General features: G+C 40.5%; 1 protein-coding gene across 5 annotated transcripts; it reads right to left on the bottom strand.

The window, feature by feature from the left end:
• Positions 1-400: 400 nt before the first annotated feature.
• LOC125465881 (DNA-directed RNA polymerases I, II, and III subunit RPABC1) lies at positions 401-22,984 on the bottom strand. 5 transcript variants are annotated; one of them, XM_048559828.2, is made up of 8 exons: positions 22,865-22,984; positions 18,075-18,249; positions 17,052-17,167; positions 16,000-16,080; positions 15,315-15,373; positions 12,149-12,227; positions 11,968-12,041; positions 401-5,128 (listed from the first exon to the last, which is right to left on the bottom strand). In XM_048559828.2, exons 1-7 carry the CDS (start codon positions 22,919-22,921, stop codon positions 11,976-11,978), a joined length of 633 nt encoding a protein of 210 aa, XP_048415785.1. In that variant the 5' UTR covers positions 22,922-22,984; the 3' UTR covers positions 401-5,128; positions 11,968-11,975. The 5 variants fall into 5 exon arrangements, with proteins under 5 accessions (XP_048415785.1, XP_048415787.1, XP_048415784.1 ...); XM_048559830.2 differs by having other exon boundaries at positions 401-5,125; XM_048559827.2 differs by lacking the exon at positions 401-5,128 and adding an exon at positions 9,522-9,665.
• Positions 22,985-24,271: the final 1,287 nt, after the last annotated feature.

Genomic DNA, 24,271 nt, shown 5'->3' with positions numbered 1-24,271 from the left:
AGCCACCAACTATTTTGGAACGCTGGTCTGACATACAACTGTCAGATTATCATTAGTAAATTGTGTCAACTGTTTTTAAGTATTTATCTCCCTTTTTCTCTACATCATGTTCCTTCTTGATTCTTCCTGTATTCATTGGTACAAATTTCATACTGTTTTGCAACAAAACTGAGCTTGCTACATATTATTTGATATCTCACAATCCATTCTATTTCCTTTTGTTTTTAAATAGTACTGTTGCCTGGAACAGGCTGTCTCTAAGACCCTCCAGCCTCCTCAACCAGTATACACAATGTTAATTTACCCAGGCACCAGCATGTATCAGGGAAGGACTATGCAGCACAAGTCAGCAGTCAGTAAGCCAGGCCACAATTTTATTTAAAGACAATAAAGGTTAAGAGTTACACTTTACATTTTTAACATCCCTAACTATCCAATTCTTTAGAAACTTAAAATACTTCTGAGATGCTCGTAGCTTCTGTCAAATTGTTCAGCCTGTTCCTCTCTTCATGGATTGATTCTTTCTGGTCAGAAAGAGAACTGCCCTACTCACTGCTGTACCCCCAGTGTGCTTGTAGGTAGGGTGAGGAGCGGGTTTCTCCCAACTCTTGTTGGATTGGGTTCTTATATCCTCCTGGAACTTTCTAAGGACTTGACCAGTCAGAGATATCACATTAATTGGCTTTATCACCTTGAAATGCTGCTAACAGCTCTCGATGGCTTGCGTAACAGCAATCCCATTGATGTGTCTGTCCTTGGGCTTGGAAGTCTGTTTTCATGCCAGACCATAGGTATTCTTTTGTCATACTGAGGCATGTCTGCCCCACACATCTAGTGTTGTTTGTTTGTCAGGAAGGGTTGAATTATCCTTTCACACTTGTTAACGCAGCCTGGTGCTTCTCTGATTATAATTGGGGTCGCACAGTGGCTCAGTGACTAGCACTACAGCCTCACAGCATCAGGGACCTTGGTTCAATTCCACCCTCAGGTGAGTGTCTGCATGTTCTCCACATACCTGCATGGGTTTCCTCCCACAGTCCAAAGATGTGCAGGCTAGGTGGATTGGCCATACTAAATTGCCTATAGTGTTCAGGGATACCTAGATTAGGGGGCTTTTGGGAGTTGGGTCTGGTTGGGATGCTCTGATGGTGGGCATGGACTTGTTGGGCTGAAGGATCAATTTCCACAGTGTCAAGATGCTTACAAAAAAAAAAATCTGGGCTTAGATGCTTAAAGGAATTGTCTCATGTCTGCCTTGGCTCAGGCATTTCCAAAATGCTTTGCTTTTTATTGCCAATTTTGAAGACCTGTTTATTTCAGTTATCGTGCACGTTTTTCTGGCCTCCCTGCTTTATGATTTTTAGAGAGTGGCGAGTGTTTGGAATGGGCTGCCAGAGGTCATGGTGGAAGTGAGTCATTTAGAGTCTTAAGAGATGTACAACACAGAAACAGGCCCTTTGGTCTAATTCGACCATGCCAACCAGATATCCTGTATTACCAGCATTTGGCCTACATCTCTCTAAACTCTTCCTATTCATACACCCATCCAGATGCCTTTGAAATGTTGCAGTTGTACTTGCCTCTGCCACTTCCTCGGACACCTTTGTGTGAAAAAAAGTTGCCACTTAAGTCCCTTTTATATCTTTCCCATCTCTCCTTAAACCTGCGTCCTCTAGTTTTGGACTTTCTCACCCCATGTAAAAGACCTTGCCTTTTTACCCTATCTGTGCCCCTCATTTTATAAACCTCTATAAAAGGTCACCCCTTAGCCTCCGCCACTCCACCGAAAATAGCTCCAGTCTATTCAGCCTTTATCCATAGCTCAAACCATCCAACCCTGCCAGTGTCCTTGTTAATTTTTTCTGCACCTTTTCTAGTTTCACAACATCATTCCTGTAGGAGGGTGACCAGAATTGCATGCAATACTCCAAAAAGAAAGGCCAAACCAATGTCCTGTACAGCCGCAATGTGATCTCCCAACTCCTATATTCAATGCACTGACCAATAAAGGCAAGCATACCAAACACCTTCTTCACTCCTATCTACCTGCGACTCTACTTTCAAGGAATTATGAACCTGCACTCCAAGGTCCCTTTGTTCAGCAACACTCTCCGGGTCCTTACCATTAACTAAACAAGTCCTGCCCTGATCTGCCTTTCCAAAATGTTGCACTGCACATTTATCTAAATTAAATTCCATCTACCATTCCTTGGCCTATTGGCCCATCTGATCAAGATCCCACTGTACTCTATGGTAACTTCCTTCATTGTCTACTACACCTCCAATTTTGGTGTCGTCTGCAAACTTACTAATCACACCTCCTTTGTTCACATCCAGATCATTTAATTTATATAACAAAAAGCAGCGGACCCAGCTGGTCACAGGCTTCCAGCCTGAAAAACAACCCTCCACTACCACCCTCTCTCTTCTACCTGTGAGCCTGTTCTGTCTCCAAATAGCTAGTTCTCCCAGTATTCCATGTGATCTAACCTTGCTAACTAGTCTACCAAGAGCATGAAGTCCATTTGGATCACATCTACCACTCTGTCCTCAATAATTCTCTTAATTACTTCTTCAAAAAAAAAACTCATCTAGTTAGTAAGACAATTTCCCCATGCACAAAACCATGTGGACTATTCCTAATCTGTTCTTGCCTTTCCAAATACACGTAAAGCCTGTCTCTTAAGATTCCCTCCGACAACTTGCTCACCACTGTCAGGTTTACTGGTTCAGTTCCCTAGCTTTTCCTTATCATCTTCTGAAAACAGTGACACATTAGCCAATCTCCAGTCTTCTGGTACCTCACTTGTGGCTTTCAATGATACAAATATCTCAGCAAAGGGCTCAGCAATCTCTTTCCTTGCTTCCCAGAGTTTTAGTGTTCCCCTGATCTGGTCCCAGGAATGTGTGTTTTAAGGCATTCAGCACCACCTCCTGTAATATGGAGATTTTTCAAGATTGTCTATACCTGACGTATGCTCCCTTTTTTATTTTGACCAAAACCTCAATTTCTCTACTGATCCAGGATTCCCTACACCTACCAGCCTTGCCCTTCACTCTAACATACTGCCTCTAGACTTTCGTTATCCCATTCTTGAATGCTTCCCATTTTCCAGCCGTCCCTTTCCCTGCAAACATCAACTTTTGAAAGTTCTTGCCTCATACTGTCAAAATTAATCCTACTCCAGTATAGAACTTTAATGTTTGGATCTGGTCTATCCCTTTCCATCACGATTTTAAAAACTAATTATGGTCACTGGCCCCAAAGTGCTCCCCCACTGACACCAGTCACCTGCCCAGCCTTACTTCTCAAGAGGAGGTCACGTTTTGCATCTTCTCTAGTAGGTACATCCACATACTGAATCAGAAAACTTTGTACAAACTTCAAAAATTCCTCTCCATGCAACCCTTAACATCATGGTACTCCCAGTCTGTTTGGAAAATTAAAATCCCTACCCATAACCACCCTATTTTTCTTATTGTGATCTCCTTACTAAGTTGTTTCTCAATTTCCTGCTAACTGTTGGGGGTGGGGGGAGGTCTACAGTACAATCCCAATCAGGTAATCATCCCTTTCATATTGCTCCATTCCAACCAAATAATTTCCCTGATGTATTCCCATAAGTACAGCAGTAATGTTATCCTTAACATTATAACCCCCCCCACCCCTCCTCTTTTGCTTCCCTTTCTATTCTTGCTATAGCATCTATATCCTGGAACATTAAGCTGCCAGTCCTGTCCATCCCTGAGCTCTGTCTCTGTAATTGATATCAAATCCCACTCCCATGTTCCCACCCACACCCTGAGTTCACCTGCCTTACCTATTAGGCCTCTTGCATTGAAGTAAGTGCAGTTTAATTTATCAGTCCAAATTCAGTACAGTTGGGAACTAAGCAGAAAACCTCATACTGATCTCTTTCCTCACTATCACTCTAGGTTCCACCCCATCCCCTATGCTAGTTTAAATCCTCCCAAGCAGCTCTAGCAAATCTACCCCGCCCCCAAGTATATCTGACCCCTTCAAATTCAGATGCAACCTGTCCTTCCTATAAAGGTCACCTCTACCCTAGAAGAGGTTCCAATGATCCAAAAATGTGAATCCTTCTCTCCTGCACCAGGTCCTCAGCCACAATATTTAAAGAAACATTTAGACAGGTACATGAATGTGATACATACAGGATATGGGCCAAACGTAGGCAAGTAGGGCTAGTTTAATTGTGAAAACTGGGAAGCACAGGCAAGTTGGGCTGAAGGGCCTGGTTTCATGGCATATAGACCTCTAACTATATTACTTGAACAGTTGCAGGGTGCGACAGTACATAAACATGTACCAGTCTTTGAAGGACCGATCATAGCCTAGTATGTGAAAACCATAAATATAGTGCCATGTTATTTGATAGTCTAGAGTTAAGTGAAAAATGTGGCCAATTTTACCAAAGTTGCATTTGAAGGGACACTTGGAATTGATTGAAAGACTATGTCAAGGCTCCTACTGTATTTTAAAGATATTTATTCTGGAAATTTTGAGCACTTCACAAAGAGAATGAGTGCAGTACAACTCTGCTACTGATGACTCCTAAAAAGCAAAGGCATCATCATGGACATCTTGCTCAGAGTCCATCTTGGTCTCCAGGTGAAATGGGAAGTGGACACAAGGTTAGATAGGAACAGAGAACAAGGTAAAATCCACTTCCAACAGCAGGTGTCTGAGTTTCCCACACACCTGTTCTTGTCTTTCACACTGATAGAGGTCATAGGTTTGGAAAGTACTGTCAGAGGAGCCTTGGTGAGTTACTGCAGTGCAGTGTGTAGATGGTAGACTGCTACTACATCATGTCAGTTGTGAAGGGGGTGAACGCTGAAAACTGATGGTATGACAAGCGAGCAGGTTACTTTGACCTAGATGGTGTCAAGCTTCGAGTGTTTTTGGAGTTGCATTCTTACATGTTGAGCTGTGGTGAGGATTCATCTTGCGCGAGAAAAAAGGTCTTCTCTTGACTCATAATCCACACATTAAAGGTTCACATACAACCAATACTGTCTGCTTCTCCACAGTACAAGCAAATGTGATATCTGCTCCTGAAACTTCTCAGCATGAGTAGTTATGGGTGAAAGTCTCCAGGTGCTACTGTCAAAAAAAAAAAGCCTTTAGCTGAGGCACAATCTCATACCAATAAACATGATTCAGTTAAAAATGAAACTTCCAAGACTAACTGAAACGGGGTAGTAGTGCATAAGTGTGGTTTGCGAAGTCCAGTCACTGGATACAGAGCTCAAGGAAATAGCATCCAGATTTGAAGACAATAATAAAATAAGGCAGATGGATTCAATATCAGCAATGACAAAGATTGTATCTTTTAAGAGTTAACTGCCTGATACTGATTCACCTGATCAGGTACTATGCAGAAGTACATGGATTCTTGATGAGCAAAGGGATGAATTGTTTGGGCATAGGCAGAAAGCTCAAATTGAATGGTGAGTAGCGTCAAGTGACTGACTCTTGCTTCTAAGTTGCATGTTCACAAAGTGTCATTGAATGAGAATCTGTTCCTGAGCATCTGCAGTCAAACATGCAGATGATCTACCCAATATGGTATAGACCATTTTGACAGGAGTAAAAACAAATCAAAAAAAAAAGTTGTACAGGTACTGCTAAATCTGAAAAGAAACTCAAGAAAAGCTACCATATAAATTTAAGCCTTTCATTCAATGTTAGGTTCTTAAACTTAAAAACTGAAATTGGAGAATCTCCATGGAAATGGCAGCAACTGAGGAAAAAAAAAAGTTAAATGTTTTAAGACCCTTTGAGCGTGAAACATCATACTTATTGCTCATTTAAAATTTTCCCAAAAAATAAAAACCCTGACAATTTCTACAAGAAAATAGATCAATGAAAGAGGCTTTTTAAAACAAACAAGAAAAAAAGGAGCTACAAGTCAAAAAAAAAAATCAGATTTACTTATTCCCAATCATTCACTTCTTCATTATCATACTTCAAGCTTAGATAAGAAAATAAACCTGAAATAACTTAACCAGTAAGGGATATTAAACTTTAAAATACAATGTAAAACAAAACAGGGGCAGGACTTACATGATTAATGGCAAGACCTTGGGTGGTACCGCAGAACAGGGGGACACAGGAGTTCAGGTACATAAATTTCTAAGAATTACATGATGCAAACAGAGTGGGGGGGGGGGGGTTCTGCAATAATGTGATTATTGTACTGGAATGTAACATCATGTTATAGAAAAATCACAGTACAAAAATAACAGGGTCTGAGAAAAAAGGTGAGGTTAAGAACACTAAAAAAAACTCAAATTCTTCCTCACTCACCTAAAGTTTAGGCACCATCCCAGTCACTCGTGTGAGCCTTGATACTTTAAAAAAAAATCTATTCACCTGCAACAATCTGCATCACAACCTAGCCTATTGCTGACGTGACCCGAAATTCCATTGGCAGAGACTTCTGGACAGATTTTCAGATATGAAGCAGAGGATTCTGACTTTCTTTCTTATGCAGCCCATTGACATTGAAGTTAATCGTAAGATTTAAATGCATTATAAACCAGAGCGATATTGTATTCAAAATCGTGCTAGACAAGAACAGGTTGTAACAGACAACTTTTGGTATAAACTGATTCACGCAAGTTAAGTTCAAAAATTCTTATATGAAACAAAATCTAGGCAAAAAGTTACACAAAGGTGCATGCTTTAACAGTATTCATTATTTTAAACTACGGTCCTTTGCATTTAACATGTTCGGCATAAACTCTTCAAGGTAAGACTTCGCATTTTCCTAATAAGACAGTTGTTCTGTGATATTATATTTGAGGCTTACAATATACAATCCAATTATTTTTTCAAATGAGCACCTTATAAAACTTACTCTGAACCTTTACATCATCTGCAAGGATTGCAGAAGAGTCCTCCTTTGACAAAGTCCACGATATTGACATATTCAATGGAATCACATTATAGCCAGTAAAAAAAAATGTTTTAGAAATAACATTCCCCTATTCAATTGCATTTAGCCAACTCACGTTGCCAGAATACACTTCGTAGCAGAACCCCATGTAGACAGGATGTTGAAAAAGGGTATTTAGTATGCTTGCCTTCATTTGTTCATTCCTTTTGAGTATAGGAATTGGGAAGTCATGTTGAGGTTGTACAGAACATTGATGAGGCTTCTTTTGGAGCAGTGTGTTCCAGTCCTGGCCACCCCATTATAGGAATGATATTAATTAAGCTAGAGAGGGTTGACAAGAGATTTACCAGGATGTTGCTGAGTATGGAAGGTTTGCGTTATGAAGAAAGGCTGGGACTTTTCTTTTAAAAAAAACTGGAGCATAGGAGGCTGAGAAGTGATCTTATAGGGTCTGTAAAATCATGAGGAGAATATAGATAGAATTAATGGTAGATGTATTTTCCCGACATTAGGGGATTTCAAGACTTGGGAAAATTGTAAGGTGAGAAAAGAGAGAGATTTGAAAAAAGATGAAAAATGTGCTTTATCTGAAATAAAAAAGAAACAAAACCAAAAAAAAAGTCCACATGTGGAATGAATTTCCTAAGGAAGTGGTGGATGCAGGAACAGTTACAACATTTAAAAAAAGATACTTAGGCAAGTATTGAGGAGGAGAGGTTTGGAGGACTAGGAAGCAGACAAGAGGGACTAGTTTAGTTTGAGATCATGTTCAGCGTTGACAGGGTACTGAAGGACAGGTTTCCATTGCTGTGTGACTCTATGATCATGCTTTTTGTGCTAGTCTAGGCTGTTAGTGGTTTAGGCTCACACAAAGATATGCCCTAGTGGGACTCACTACACAGTACCATAATAGAGCTCCAAGGATGTAGGCATGTACACTTTGTATGTACAGACAAAAAGGTACCAAAGGCATAGTAGATATTAGTGGGAGAATATTAGCAAGTGTTTACAAGTCAGGAGCAGTCAATTCCACCTAACAAGAATGTGGCAGCATTTATTCCCTCACACACTAAATATAAATACCAAACAGTGAAATGTTAAATCTGCCAATACATAGGCTTTATATTGAAGTTTACAATAATTTAGCTTTCTGATGAAGGTCATAGACCTAAAAATGTTATACAAAATAAGCATTGCACAGTTAGGCAAAAGAAAACTTTATAACATTAAGATGAAGTGGTATACATTCCTAAGTGCTTCCATTCAGAATTAAATAGCCTTAAAAAGTTGAAATGTATACAAAGTATAGCTATTGCAATTTTAAGCATACTGTATTTATAAACAATGAAGTTGACTACACTCCATCTAGTGGCAGAGGCTGGTCAGTGACAGCAGTACTCCAACACAGATGGGCAAGGGATAAATGATGGATTGAGGTCAGGGACAAGAACAGGAGGACTGCGGCAGAAGCAAAAGGTAAAAATGTCTTGAAAATAGGTTGGTTGTGAACAAGAAGTCTGAAGTTAACAATGAAATCCCTTTTGAAGTTAAAAAACATTTCGCTTAAACCACGACGGCCTACCACAAGCTATACCTGTTACTATTAAATGCCTGAGGAGAGATTGGACAAACTGGGCCTATACTCTCTACAGTCTTGGAGGAGAAAAAGGTGACCTTGCTAAAACCTACAAACTACTTTCTTATAACAGGGACAGATTGGGTTGATGCCAGTATAATGGTGATGTTTTCCCTGGTTGGGGAAGAGAAGAGAAGAGTAACAGGCACAACTTAAAGACGAGATTTGTAAAGAGGAGATTGTAGGCTGAATGGCCTACACTTGCTGCTGTTCTATGTAAAGCTTTCACAATCCTAGTTTGCCAATCTGTGCAGTGCATGCCCATTCTCCAAGTTAGTCTTGGAGCCAATTGAGGGACCAGGGTCCTCCTGGGCAGCACTGACTCCAAGCTATGTATTAAAAGCTGCAATATAAGTTTGCTGCAAGTTTCAAATTTAACATTTGTGAAGGGATATTGGTTAATGCATCCTACATGTCACTGAATTAACAAAGCATGGTAGAATTTCCTATATAACAAGGGTGCCTGTGCCAGTTCTTTGACAGCAATTCAAAATTATGCCTATTGTCCTTGGCCTTTCCCACTGCCCTGTTTCTTTGCAGAAATAAGTGCTTCATTGAAACTCCTCAAAACCCACAACCTTAAGAAAATTCCAATTTTGGTATTTTATGAACTCTCCACTCTTTAAACCTAGCTTTACCAGATGTGTCTTCAGCCACCCAAGTGCTAACTTCAGTTTCAGATTGTGCTCGTGAAATTTTGAGTCATGTTTATGTTAAAAGCAACATACAAAGTTTGATATTCAACTTCCATTTTAAAAAGTTGTCTTTGCCTCAATTATTTTCCATAACAAGAGCATTTCAAGTTGTCAACCCAGTCAACAAATCTCAGTGAACTCAACCACCAGATTATTTGTTGTTCACTGTATAAAACCCCATGCCCCGTGGAGAAAAATGTGCACGTGGCAGGTTTCTACTGCTCAAAAAAAAAATTAAAAAGCAAATTATAACACTTAAATGACTTGTTTTTAAGTAAAAAAAATTTATTTTGAAAAAAGTTAACCTTGAACTGAATGACCATCTTTTGCTCAAATCAAGAGTCAGTAAAAAGCAGCAAGAGCTTCAAGTTTTCAATGTCTGACTTCTGTTTGATACCAGTTTCATGCCTAGAGAGGAGAGAAAGATTATTGTTTTTCCTTTATATTTGATATTTGTTACTTGAACTAGTTTTAAGTTTGCCACGTGTCATGAAGATTAATACAGACTATGCAGTATTTCACACTTGCCATGAATAAACAAGGATAACGAGCGGTTGTCCCACAAGAACTTTTTTCAGTGGCATCTCAATAGCCTTGACAGTGAGCAAGAGATTAAATTCTTCAGTTAATATGGATTTTCTCATTTCTGTACCATTGCCAGCTGACATATTCAAAATTCTATTTAGGAATAACTAATAAGTTTGTGTTTGTTTTAAAAAAAGAGCAGTATCAATAAAGCTTTCAAAATGAAACCACTGCATTCCTCTTTCGAGTCTTTTGAGCTCAGATCCATCAAAGGCATCACAGTGACACTGAAATTTCAATTTGAGAAATCTCCTTCAGAAGATCAAGCTTGGTTCCTGCTTCACCAGAAATTCAAATCAAAATTTCAACTTCCCATCGCTCTAACTTGGTCTGTTTGCTTGCATATTAGTGGATATTCTGTGACAGGGATTCAAGACATTTTTATCAAGCTGATAGTTTTAACCAAGTGAGTATACAGTAAAATGCCTTGATTTTTGATCAACAAGAACTAGTTGGCTTGGTTTTGCTTTGCCTTTTACCATGTGTAATTAAAATAAAATAGCACTTTGAAAAGTTAAACAGTCATGGGCAACCTTAGAAGTCAAAGAGAAATTTATTCAGCCATCTGAACTTGTTCATCACATTATAGGAAAACATATACGTACTTAAAATTACATTCCATGAGAAGTCAGTTTTTCCAATTTTAAGATGATAGAGGAGCTTTGTACCCTACTTAGCCATAGGATATGCTGAAACTTTGATGTTATAGTTGAACATAACAGAACTCAAAGAAAGACAAATTCTAAAGTTAGGTCATACACAGTAATTTCCATTTAGCACAGGGAATACTAAGCCTTTGCTCCATACTAAATGGAAGTACCCATGAAGAATGCAAGATAAAAGTTTGAGTACAATGGCTTATGTTTTTATTTAAGAAGAGGTTAAGGGCTTGGTTATTTAAGATGGAGTTGAGATGTTTTCACTCACAGGGTACTGAGCCTCACAGCTACACCATAGTTGACAGTGCTTCACCATCAAGTGAATTCTAATAAATTCGGAGATAGAAAGATTTTGAATTCAGAGAATAAAAGTCAGGAAAGTGGAGGGAAGGTAGAGGAGCAGCCATCACTGAATGGTGAAACAAGCTCCGCAAACCTGGAGAAGGTCTTACAAAGTTAGTCCTGAATTATTTTGAATTAAAAAAACAAATTGCTGGAACTGATCACTGGGCCCAAAACATTAGGTCTCCTTTCCCTCCGTAAGTGCTACTGGAACTGCTGAGTTTTTCCAACAATATCTGATTTTGTCACTGATTTCCAGCATCCATAGTTTGTTGTTAATTTGTGAATTGTTTTTATTGTTTTAGATTAGCCTGGTGTATGATAGAATATAGGCTGCAGAGCTTGGATGAGCTGGAGAATTGCATAGTTCTGTCCCTTTTACTTGAACAAAGTAGTGGTTGCATCAGAGGCAGTTCAGACGAGGTTCTCTAGCTTGATTCCAGAGAGGAGGGGTTTGTCTTCTGAAGTGATATTAAAAGTTAACAATGAGAGGAGATCTATTTAAGGTATATAATAAAGTATTAAAAAAGGTGACTGATACAGTAGACATAGAATGGAGATTGCCCTCACGGAGCAATCTAGAATGGCAGTCAGTTTTACAATAAGGGGGTAGCAGATTTGAAATAAAAGGAGGAATTACTTTCTGTAAAGGTTTAATAATTTATAGAATTCATTACCCACAGTGCAAGGGATGTCAGACCACCAAATGAATTTAATGATAAATAGATTTTTAATTAATAATAGGTTGAAAGGTTACAAAATGCACACAGGAAAAAGGGAAGTTGAAGCCAAGATTAAAGTCATATTACCATATTGAATGGCAGAGCTGGCTCGATGGGCCAAATTGCCTGCTCCTCTCCTCATATTTAAAATTTTAAAGAGATCAATAATGGCCAGCAAGTTACTTTAACAGGCAAATCTGGGAAGTGATAATAAAGATACGAGTGTGTGTTTTAGTGATTATCTGAGATAGAAGTTAAAGACATGTAACAGGCAGCTTATGTGATGGAGTGAATACAGTTATGCATTTACGCCCTATTATAAATATTGGTTGCAAATGGGAAACAAGCAGGAGGAAACTGATGAGTATATATATTTGTCAAAAACATTTTACACATACTTACATTGTATTTCACTGCACAAGTCTGTAGGTAATGTACCTTCCTGCAGTTTCACTAGGTCTAATAATCTTAACCACCTATAAAAGACAGGAATTTTTTAAAAAACTGGAGTCCCATTTTAATGTCTTATACCAGTAGTAATGAAGCTCTGGCACAAATTTTGAATCAATAAACAGCAACAAACCTGTCCTCTTTTCAATCCAAAGTATCGCGCCACAGGATCACCTGCTTGTATTCTTGGCAACTGGCTCTCCTTTAACTTGCTGGTAAGCATACTTAAAGCAAATAATGGTTACCCAGCAAAATGCAGAGATAGTCACTTATTTTCTGTTAACTGGCCTACTTTTATTACTTAAATTATTTTTCTTGGTCACGTTAAACATACAAACAGTATTTAGTACAATCAAAAAGTTGATTTAATATCCAGCCAACTGCCTCACTTAAAAAAGTCCTGCTATAGAAATGAGAAACCTGAAAACTGATATCAAATTATGGTAAAGGGCAAAAAGTGTTCCAAACTGCTTACTGTAAATGAATTTGAGACAAAGTTTAAAGAGTAATGGTGGAAATTGGATAAGAGATGATAGCAAACAAAATTCAAGAATTAGGTGACAAGGCAGCTTTTGAAATTGGTGGGGGAGACAACCGGCAGAGATTCAAGGAGAGAGTCTTAAACATACAGTCAAGATAGCTGAAGACTCTGCTCTTTGTACTGTATCTTCAGGATAGGAATGTGCAAAGGATGCCACTGGAGTGGTACAGGGAATGTGTGCGCATGTGTTCAATCATGGCCACACATCATAATTCTGTATCACCTACAGCCAACTTTTAGTTAATTTTTTTAAGAAAATGAAAAAAAGGACATCCAAAAGAACGGATTACATTTGAGATTATAAGATCTAAGCAATTTTGTCAATGTCTGAAAGGCCTGAAAGAGTGCTCTCCTACCTGGAGGGGGACCATGGATGTCACATCAAAAATGTACCAAGGAAGACTCAAAAAGAGGGAAGTGTAACGCCAACTGAAGTGTAAAGTCCTGCAAAGACCGTGAGCAACATGGGAGAAAAGTCTGGGTGAGAGACATGGTTGAGCTTGCCCCTTTGCAACAGTACGCAAGAGCAGGGATTAAAAGCCAGTTTCAACCATGATCTGTCCACTAGTGGATGAAGGTGTGTGCAGTGAGTCACAGCAGAGAAAACCCCTAGTCATCTTTTATACAGGAAAGCCTTTTTTTTAAAAAAAAAAACTGGGAATCAGAAAGAAAACAAAACCAAAAGTAAAAGGAAGCCGGTCAAAGGCATTTCAGCTGATGAGCACCTTGAAATCAACTGCTCACATATCAATATTGATTGAGCTAATGTCACCCAAAATAACACTAGCACAGTCTTTTTGCCTACTCTTCAGATTAATTCATACAATCTTTAATAAAGAAAAAGCTCTTCGGACTCTTTCTAATCTGTAATACATACATGTGATGTGCTGTTTATTTCTTCTCTCATTTAGTAACTAAAACGCACTCATTTGTCAATTCAAGAAAGCCTGATTAAACTGGCTGCTTTTAAAAAGATAAATTAATTTGGTCTGGGAGAAATGAACCCATAAAGGGATAATCAAGATTAATCTTGTGACCAATCGAGGGGATGGACGGACCAGGACTGGTCATAACAGTACTGAAGTAATTTTCAGGGACAGGCAGGAAGGTAGTGAACAGACTTGCAAACAAGTACAAGCATTTTGGACTTGGAGATTGGAAACAAAATGACACAAACAGGAGAGTTCCACAGCTGATGTGATATAGAATATAGGGAACAAAATTTTGAGATGTTTCAATTTCGTGAAATCAATTAGCATTGGTGTTAAGATAACCCTCAAGTTGCAAATTCACAAGCAATTCTGGCATTCAGTAAATGAATGGACAAGATACAGGTCTTGCATAATGCAGACTGTTCAATCCTCATTGTAATTTCTTGTTTAATGTTGTAGCTGTATTCCTGACTGTTTATTTCACGGTGTACTCTTAAGCTGATTACAGATTTTCCAATTGTAAGCAAAATAAAAGCTTTGGATAGGCTTAGCAGGGCCTTTACTGATTATAAAACAGTACGCTTCAAGGGTTTAAAAAAATAAATAAAATCAGTATTTTAACAGTGCTCTATGTAAATTAAATAAGATTTAAACAAACTCAAACTTATTACCCCTGCCACCATCCCACTGGTACATTCCCTGTCCCAAACTCTTGCTGAGTGTGGGTTTGGTAGACAAGCAGCAAGGGGCAGGAAATTTATGGAGTTAGAACACCTTTGAAATTGCAGGGCCCTAGAGTTAATTAATCCATAATGTTGAAAAATATAACAAAAGCAGTTGCTCCAACATGGTGCCAATGGTTCACAGAATCCTACATCATATCCCATGCAAATCTAGAGCAATGTACATCATACCAAAATCAGTTCTATTACAAATGATATTAAATTGTAACAACCTAAAAAGGTGAGCTAACAAAGTCTGCACTAACTGTACTTAAGAATGTGAACTGCTTAGAGAACAGGCAGCAGGAAGAGAGGCAGGGAGGAAGAGGGGAGGGGGAAGAGAAAGAAACAGTTGACCACTCAAGACAAAGAAAATCTAAGGTGCGATTCAGTTTGTAGTGAGTAAACTCATTTCTGTTGGGATAGCAGGAATGTAAGAAGCGACTTGAGATTTGTTGAACTTGTAAAAAAGAAAATAGTGAATCCAAAGTTAACAATCTGTGATTACTGCTTGCAGACTACGTGGAAATGAAATGAGAAAACACTTGCTTTTCCTATGTGGTCATAAAGTTTCACTAATGCGTGTGCTCAAGGGTGACATCGCTTGATAAGAATTTTTTAAAAATTTGGTCAAAAGTAGCAGAAAGGAACCAACTGAAATGAAAAATCATCTTTGGAAGGAGATCCTACATCTACAATCCTAAACTGTAAATTCAAAAAAAATTGGTGTTGCTCTTTATAGCCAGGTTAAGCAAGGTGAAACTGTCCCAATGAAAAGGAACTTGTACATTCTATGCTTTGGAAACAGTGCATTGAGAAACTGTAGATTTGCAAGAGGAAGAATACAAAATAAATACCGCAGAGAAGTTAAAGGGAAGCATGAAGAACAATCCTACATGGTAAAACTTAATGTTAAATTAGGACTTGAAAACACCCATGAGGAATCCCAAAATTCGGTTAATACATTGTCAAAGTTAGCTTTGAGATGTGTACTTTAGCAATGTAACCAATGTAATCTATAGAAAAGCACAATTCTAATAAATCCAAAAGATAAAATTGCCATCATTTGAAATTAAATGCTTTCAACATAACACAAAAGGATACTATCGTGCCAGCAGCTCTGTAACTTCCTCCTTGGTCATGACTATGTGCTCTGGAACAAGCTAAAAGAACATAATTACATTCAATTTGTTTACAGAAAACAAGATCTCCTTTAGATAGCCTGATAGTTTATACATTTTGATTGTAAAAGAAATTCAATTTTTCCCAGTGCATACTTAATTATGAATTACTTTCACATTCTCCTAATGATACAGCAACTGATTTTAAACAATTAAAGAAATCAGCGCAGGTAAAAAAACCTGAAAAAACTATTTTCATGCAAGTTATCATTTGTTAAGAAGTTACATCAGGGGTTATGCACATGGTATGTAGAATACCTGTGCAGGATACGAAAAAGAAACAAAACCTGCTGAGCAATTTAGTTTATTTAAGAACAGAATTCTGCTGGATAACATTTTTTTTGAAACCCACAAGTAGTCCTGATTAACAAAACCAAGTTAATGACAAAGATTACACTATGACCCATAGCATACATTTAAATTTTTCTGTACAGTGAGTTGGATAAGATTTGATTCAATTTTCACCATCTGCTGTGGTAGGGTTCAAACCCCGGTCCCCAGAACATTACCTGGGTCGCTGGACTAACAACTCAGTGATTTCACTTGGCCAATGTCCCCTGTCAAGCCAATAATCTATTTCAAGAAAGTCTTGCAGGGGGAAAACTTACTTCATGTTCTGTAATGTTAATTAGGAGTTCTTGCTGCAGGAATTGCTCAAGGATATACTTAGGAGCCATGTCAACTAGAGACTGGAGAAAAGGAGAGAGAGAGAGAGAGAAAAAAGAAATAATCCCTTTATCAGTTAAGAAAAATTATGTTCATTTTACTGTCAAGAACATGGATATTTTGCTCAGTGTACTTCATTTCTCTTCTAGTCACTGAGATTCAGAAGCTGACAGAACATTCCTCCCCCGTGAGCAAAGTGCTTCTCTTGCTTTCCAAGATGTTTCCAAAATATCGCACAATCATGTAAAAGGCATCCAAAACTAATACTTGAGCAACAGTAAACATAGTAAATTTGAAGATACCAAATTTTTTCTTTCCGCTTTTCCAGTAAAAGCAAAGGAAAGGCTATAAAAATGAATAGGCCATTTAGTCCTTCAAGCCCTTTCAATCATTGCAAAAAAAGAGTAATGTCAAAACCTATATAACTCCATCTTAAAGTCTGTTAATTAAAACCTATCACCCTTCCGTTGTCAAGTTAACAACTTAATGTAACTTCAAGTGCATCTTGTGGAAAATGCACAAACTGCTATCTTTTACATGTGGAAGCATTTTGTAATTTCACTATGAATGTCTAGAAATATATAGACTTGCACTCCCTTGTCCTTGATTCGTCAAACAGCAAAAACAATTTTTCTCTAAGCATCATATGGTACGCCTCTGATACACCTTAACCTCAGACACACACTGGTTTGTAGCATTCATGAATAGTATATTACAACAACCACAATATTTCATGGTATGAATTTCATCTGTCCTACTACTGTCTTAAAGGGAGAAAGGACTAGGCAGGCAAGAAATTTGACCTCATTGCCTTGAGAATTGCTTATACTACCTAATTTCACATCAGTGAGATTTCCTGTTTTAATATACCCACATAATTTAGTTTATTTTTCTCCACTACCTTATTTGTACATTTGTACATAACAGAAATGGAACAGCAGGCAAAAGAAAAGCTTGAAGAAATTTTTGTAATAATTAAATTTCCACTTTATACCTGCTTTGCAGATGGGGTCATCCCTTGTTGTACCACGATGATGGCTCTGGTAATATTTTCTTCCTGCATGCGTTGACAATACATTTTAATGGTTTTGATCCCAACTTTTGGCTCCTCTGACAAAGGAACATTTTTTAATATCAGTTTCAAACAAATCTAGACTGTTCATAGGGGAAAAAAAACATTTCAAAAAAAAAAGCAAGTTTACTGTTTTCATTGACTAGACCAAGAAATACCACATGGTATATATAAAACAGAAAATGCTGAAGGCCCAGACAATTGGTCTGGCAACATCTGTAGACAGAGAAACACAGCTAACATTTCAAGTCAGATATGACTCTTTCTTCAAGATATTATAAGTGTCATTAGGGCACTTTTTCTTTTCAAGTACACAAATGAGGAATGTTAACAGGAATCAAGTTGTCACTACTGAATATTCATTGTTGAATAGAGTCAATTGAAGAAACATACTGCCCCACCAATTAAATAAGTCAATAGGCTTGCTGGTCATTTCTTATCATTATGTCTAGTAATCAATTTACAGCAGTATGTATAGTGGGAGAGAAGTTGGAAGTGCTGTTTATATCAGAAGAACAGACCTCAAACTCTATGTATGCAGTTCCAGGAAAAGATATGGTATTTATAGTTAACCACTACCATAGAAGGATGAAAGGTACCATATATGGTAAGTGGAGATGATCCTTCTCACATTTGGCCCCAGTTGCTTAAATCTAGACAGACATCGGCATCAATAGGTACCCATTTTCTAATCACCTTGTTTACAGACATTATGTCACACTCCTGAGTAGGTTTGGAACTTGAACCCAAGCCTTCAGGCCCAAACAGAGACAATCACAAGACTTGCACCACAAGACTTTCATCTCATGTCCATGTGGTAATGATGATGTTCCTCCTGACTACCAGTCACTGGTAATGGTGCTGATTGGTGGTGGAAAGATGGATTACAAGTGATTCAAACCTAAAATGCAGAAGAAAAAAACCCACATAATTTAACTTGAATACCTGGAAAGAAAACAAACATCTGATCAGTGGGGTCATCATTATGAGCAACAAGCACAGTCAGGTCTGAACGCCGTGGCCGCCCTTCACTTGGCTTGTCTCCAAATTGACCTCTAAATTCTTCTAGCGTCTGATCCAATTCATCTTGTGTCACCAAGTATCCACGATCATGACAAAGCTGTGAATTATAAAAGGATAAACATTTCTTTAAATACTTTTCTCCAGTTGTCAGTTTTCTATTCAGAAATTATACTGATCAAGGAAAAATAAGTGTAAAACATGCGAAAAATGATTCAACCCCAAATAGGTAAATTCAGAATTCCACTGCAGCCAAAGGATGATTTAGCTGTCACCAAAATGTAGATCTCTCTCTCAAAAGACACTGCTGGCAGGCAAGTTATGTTCCAGTTTAAAACCAATAATTTAAAACATGCAGAAAGAAAGCACTCAAATTTTGTTAATGCTTTTGAATTTGAGCTCATCAGTGCATTTCATAATGCTACAAACTCAAAGGATAAGTTAATTTTAAAACTGCAGGAAGAAAGAGAATGCCAAAATGGTTGGCAAGAGATCCAATTGGTAATGGCATTGCCACAGAGAATGCATCATCATCAGGCAGATTCTTAGCTTGCGAAGATCAGTTGGGAAGAGATTCATCAGCGATTTCGTTGGCACAACAGTTGGTGGCTGTAGAGTCCTATTCTGGACCTGCAGATCCTGGGGCAACGCGGGCAGGGGAATGCTCCGGACAGCAGGGCTTGAGATGAGGGCTCCTTCCTGCGTTTCCGTCTGTCCTCTGCAGCTGCTCTCCTCGAACATTCGAACTGCTCCGTCGCCGTCATAGTTTTCTTCTGCCATGCGTCCCTCTCAGAGGCCAGCTTTTGCCATTCCATTGAGGCAATGCCGGCCTGAGACAGCTGTTGCTTCAGTTGGTTTTTGTAGTGCTTGCGCGGGACACTGCGGTTTCTTTTGCCGACGCAGAGTTCCCCAAAGAACACTGTCTTGGGTATTCTGGTGTTGTCCATCCATGATACGTGACACAACCAGTGAAGTAGCTTCAGGAGAAGGGTTGCTTCGATGCTGGGGAGCCAGGCCTTTTCCAGCACTTTGTTGTTAGAGACGCGGTCCTGCCAGGTGATGCCCAATATAGAGCGCAGGCAACGTTGGTGGAATCGTTCCAGCAGCCGCATCTGTTTCCGATACAAAAGGTCTCGGAGCCCTAGAGCAGTGTGGTGATGACCGCGGCCTTGTAAACCTGGATTTTCGTCGACATGATTTTCTAGTGGTTTCCCCATACACGCTTCTGCAGTCGCCCGAAGGCGCTACTTGCTTTTGCACGGCGATTGTAGACATCTCTGGTGACTGTCACATCGTCAGAGGTTATGCTTCCCAGGTACATGAAACGTTCCACCATGTTGAGGGGGTGGCCGTCGATCGAGATTCGAGGTGGGTTGTATGTGCTGCATGGTGGCTTCTGGTACAGGATCTCCGTCTTCTTCAGACTGATCATTAGCCCGAAAGCCTTTGCAGCTTCGGAGAAGCGCGTCACTGCAGTCTGTAGCGCATCTTCTGTGTGCAAGAGTAGGGCGCAGTTGTCCGCATACAACAGCTCCATGATGGGCTCCTGTGTTGTCTTCGTGCGAGTGAGAAAGCGGCACAGATCGAAGGTATTGCCGTCCGGGCAGAAGCGAATGTAGATGCTGTTTGTGATGCCCTCAACGTTGATTCACAGTTAACAGCCGAGCCAGACATAAATTTTGAAGCAGGCAGTTGACTGATTTTGCTGCCACCTAGCCCACAGCTGTAACTGACTGTGTTCAATTTAAACAGCAACATTTCATATATAACTTCTGTGTACAAACAGCAGAGCCCTGTGTATTAATGTGTAGCTTCCAGGGCATACCCCAAAGATTGACAGATTATTTCAAATAGCTTTTCACCTGAGCTATTTGCAACAAACAAGGTACTGACTGTACCCAACATGCAAAACTCAATAGGGTAATGTTAGATGCAATTCTTAAGTTGACAAATTTGGTGGATAATCCTAAAAGAGAGAAACTAGACTGGCAACCAAGTTAAGACCATTCAGGTTCAGCACAGCACATGTACATGTACTGGACTGCAGCACCAGAAAGCCAATGTCTGTAGCTAAAGTGGGGCTTGTGGCCTGGCAGCAAAGCTAGGGTCTCCTGGTTGTGGGGGAAAGTGTGGGTTCACAACAGCATCAGAGAAGAGGGCCCAGCGGGGAAGAAATGGCTCCTGAAGTGGAGCAACTCATATGTTGGTGAATCTAGCACAAGTGGCAACAAGGCAGTGGAGGTCTCCCTGGAGGCTTGGTGCCAGCATGGACTGGGCCAGAACGACTGATCGTGAGCTTTTTACTTATTTTCCTAATTTATTCCAATGACCAAAAATGCTGGACTATTCATTTCTTTACTTTCCTAACATGATTTTTTTTGTTTCCTAAGATTTGATTTTAAAGTAGCTGGTATCTTTGTACCTTTTCTGATGAAGGGTCTAGGCCCATAACATCAGCTTTTGTGCTCCTAAGATGCTGCCTGGCCTGCTGTGTTCATCCAGCCCCATACTTTATTACCTTTGTACCTAAAATGGCATTGTAATGCAGTAACCATAAACTTTTCACTGTACTCATTCAAGTACACAACAATAAAGACAATTCAATTCAAGCTACATATTTTATACAGGTACAAAGAACATGGACCTAGTCTATGATAACAAAGTGCGGAGTTGGATGAACACAGCAGGCCAAGCAGCATCTTAGAAGCACAAAAGCTGGCATTTCAGGCCTAGACCCTTCATCAGAAAAGGGGGAGGGGGGAGGCTGATCCAAGATGGATAGAGGAGAAGATAGGTGGAGAGGAGACAGATAAGTTAAAGAGGCAGGGATGGAGCCAGTAGAGGTGAGTGTAGGTGGGGAGGGAGGGGATAGGTCAATCCAGGGAGGACAGACAGGTTGGGGGGGGTGGGGGAGATGATGAGGTTAGTAGGCAGGAAATGGAGGTGCGGCTTGCGGTGGGAGGAGGGGATAGGTGAGAGGAAGAACATGTTAGAGAGGCGGGGATGAGCTGGGCTGGTTTTGGGATGGGGGGGGAAAGCTGGATTTTGAAGCTTTTGAAATCCACATTGAAAACATTGGGCTGCAGGGTTCCCAAGCAGAATATGAGCTGCTATTCCTGCAACCTTCAGGTGGCACTGCAGGAGGCCCAGGGTGGACATGTCGTCTGAGGAATGGGAGGGGGAGTTGAAATGGATGAATGAACAAACAAGAGGAATTTGCAGCAGTAGTAATGTCCCTACCTCTGAGCTAGGACAGCCAGGTTCAAGTCCTTACTTGCTCTGGGTGTGTGTAACGTTTCTGAACGGGTCAATTCGCAAACACACCTGATGAACTGCTATAGTTGTTTACTGCGAACCGAGCATACGTGTTCTGCAAAGCGGTCCCCAAGCCTCCGCTTGGTTTCCCCAATGTAGGAGGCCACAATGGGTACAGCAGATGCAGTATACCACATTGGCAGATGTAGCACTTCCTGCTGTTGCAGGGGAAAGTGCTGGGTGTGGTGGGATTGGAGGGGAGTGTGGAGCAGACAAGGGAGTCATGGAGAGAGTGGTCCTTCTGGAAAGCAGACAAGGGTGGGGATGGAAAAATGTCTTTGGTGGTGGGGTCAGATTGCAGAAGTGTCAGAAGATGATGCGTTGGATCCGGAGGTTGGTGGGGTGGTATGTGAGGATGAGGGGGGAATTCTCTTTTAGCAGTTATTGTGGGGACGGGTTGCAAGGAATGAGTTGCCGGAAATGCAGGAAACACGGTCGAGGGTGTTCTCGACCATTGTGGCCATGGGGGTTTGTGGTCTTGAAAAACGAGGACATCTGAGATGTACAGGAGTGGATGCCTCATCCTGGGAGCAGATGCGACAGAAGCAAAGGAATTGGGAATAGGGGATGGAATTTATGCAGGAAGGTGAGTGGGAGGAGGTGTATTCCAGGTAGCTGTGGGAGTTAGTGGGCTTAAAATGGATATTTGTTTGCGCTCCTAAGATGCTGCTTGGCCGGCTGTGCTCATGCAGTTCCTCACTTTGTTATCTCAGATTCTCCAGCATCTGCAGTTCCCATTATCTCATGGGCATGGCTTATGCCTGTTTCAAGTCAAAATTGGGAACAACACTCTCAGGTTCATTGATGAATGGAAGCAGCTGAAGATGGCTGAACACAGGTCACTCCTCTGATAAACTGCTGATTCTTTTAGTGCAAAGTGGTTGTGTTTCTACTACTGAGCCAGAAAGCCTGGGTTCGACCAGCTCTAGAGATGGGAAATGGACAGGTGATTAAATATATCTTTCCTGACGAACAAACAAGAGGAATTTGCAGCAGTAGTAATGCCCCTACCTCAGAGCTAGGACAGCCAGGTTCAAGTCCTTACTTGCTCTGGGTGTGCGTAACATTTCTGAACGGGTCAATTCGCAAACACACCTGATGAACTGCTATAGTGCTCGTCGTGAAGCTACAATGACTAACAACCACAACCATCTTGCTAGAAGCCAGGCACGACTTCAGCCATCACAGCTTTCTCTCCACTCCGAATAAAGCCCAGTTTTGCAAAGGCTTCTTGATACCACATTCTTGTCCTCACTTGGGGGAGGGAGTGAAGATGGCGTGGGGATAAGGGGATGGTGACGGGAGGAAGCAAATAAGGAGGCGCGGGTGTGAGGGGGGATGGAGAGAATAGGAGCTTGGTGGATTGGAGGGGACATGAGATAAATCTGCTCAAGGCCCACCTGCATAATAGTTTTGCGGATCTTCCACAGCCGGTAGGTCTCCTCTTCATCGTCCATTGCTACCGCCCGAGGCCCGGACGCTGCTTTATGACAGTTTCCACACACGCAAGCCGGCCGCCCGCGCAGGCGCAGTGGCGGCGACGCCGAACGTGCTGCGCCAATGCGCATGCCCTATCGGAGCCCTTCAGCGCGGGTTTTGGCAAGTTTGGTCAAAATGGTGCCTTAAAGCGAATTGCTAGCCTTGTTTCTGTATTGTTACCTTTTAGTTCCTTGCTATAGCGTTTTGTGTATGACATTTCTTGGACATAATATTTAGTCTAGTTTTGATCTAGTTAGGCAGAAACCCTCATAACATTTAAGAAGTATTCAAAAGTGCACATGATATCAAGGTCTGTAAGGCAATCGGCCAAGTATTGGAAAATGTGGTTAGAATAGTTAGGTGGTTATTTTTGACCCCTCAATGAGCTGAAAAGGCTGTTTTCTGTTCAATAGACCTCTATGACTCGATGATCTAACATCCATCAGTCTCCTGTTTGGCATCAATAGGAAATACAACAAAAGTTCTGAATTCAGCTATTGAATTTACTGCACCAGTCCATATAATCCTAGGTAGCCTAAGCAGCCTCCTCCAGCACCTGCTGGCACTATAGTTAACTTATAAAGTTGAAGGGAGCTCTTTGGGCCATGAAACACCCTTGCTCTTATTCCTAAATTCACTGCTCATCTGAAGATGGGAGAAGCTTTCTGCTGTCTATACTACAAGAGCTCCCATGTGAAAATCCCATAGAGCGATACCAGAGATAATATCGAAACTGCCCTGAAATCTGTTTCCTACCCTTGGAAAAATAAAGTCCTGTAAACTCTCACATGAAGAATCTGGTAATCCCACTCCATGTGGTTTGTTTTTCAGTACAATATGTAGTGGTTTTTGATTCATGGTTCTTCACTCAATGATTTCAGACATCACGTTTTATTTGCACCTCCTTTATGCTATTGTGTGCTCAACTTTAAAGATAAAGGAAGGGATGGGTGAGAGGAAAAACAGTTTAGGGAGGCAGAGACCAGCCCAGCCTGTCTCTGCCTCCCTAACCTGTTCTTCCTTCCACCCACCCCAAGGTGCACCTCCATTTCCTACCTACTAACCTCATCCCACCTCCTTGACCTGTCCGTCTTCCCTGGACTGACATATCCCCTCCCCACCTATACTCTTCTCTCCACCTATCTTCTTTTCTCTCCATCTTCGCTCCGCCTTCCCCTCTCTCCCTGTTTATTCCAGAACCCTCACCCCATCCCCCTCTCTGATGAAGGGTCTAGGCCCGAAATGTCAGCTTTTGTGCTCCTGAGATGCTGCTTGGCCTGCTGTGTTCATCCAGCTTCACACTTTATTAACTAATGGGAATGTGCCCT

Source organism: Stegostoma tigrinum, chromosome 30, assembly GCF_030684315.1.
Source record: "Stegostoma tigrinum isolate sSteTig4 chromosome 30, sSteTig4.hap1, whole genome shotgun sequence".
NCBI lineage: Eukaryota > Metazoa > Chordata > Chondrichthyes > Orectolobiformes > Stegostomatidae > Stegostoma > Stegostoma tigrinum.
The sequence above is the reverse complement of the archived record's forward strand: the minus strand, read 5'-3'. Positions and strand labels throughout refer to the sequence as shown.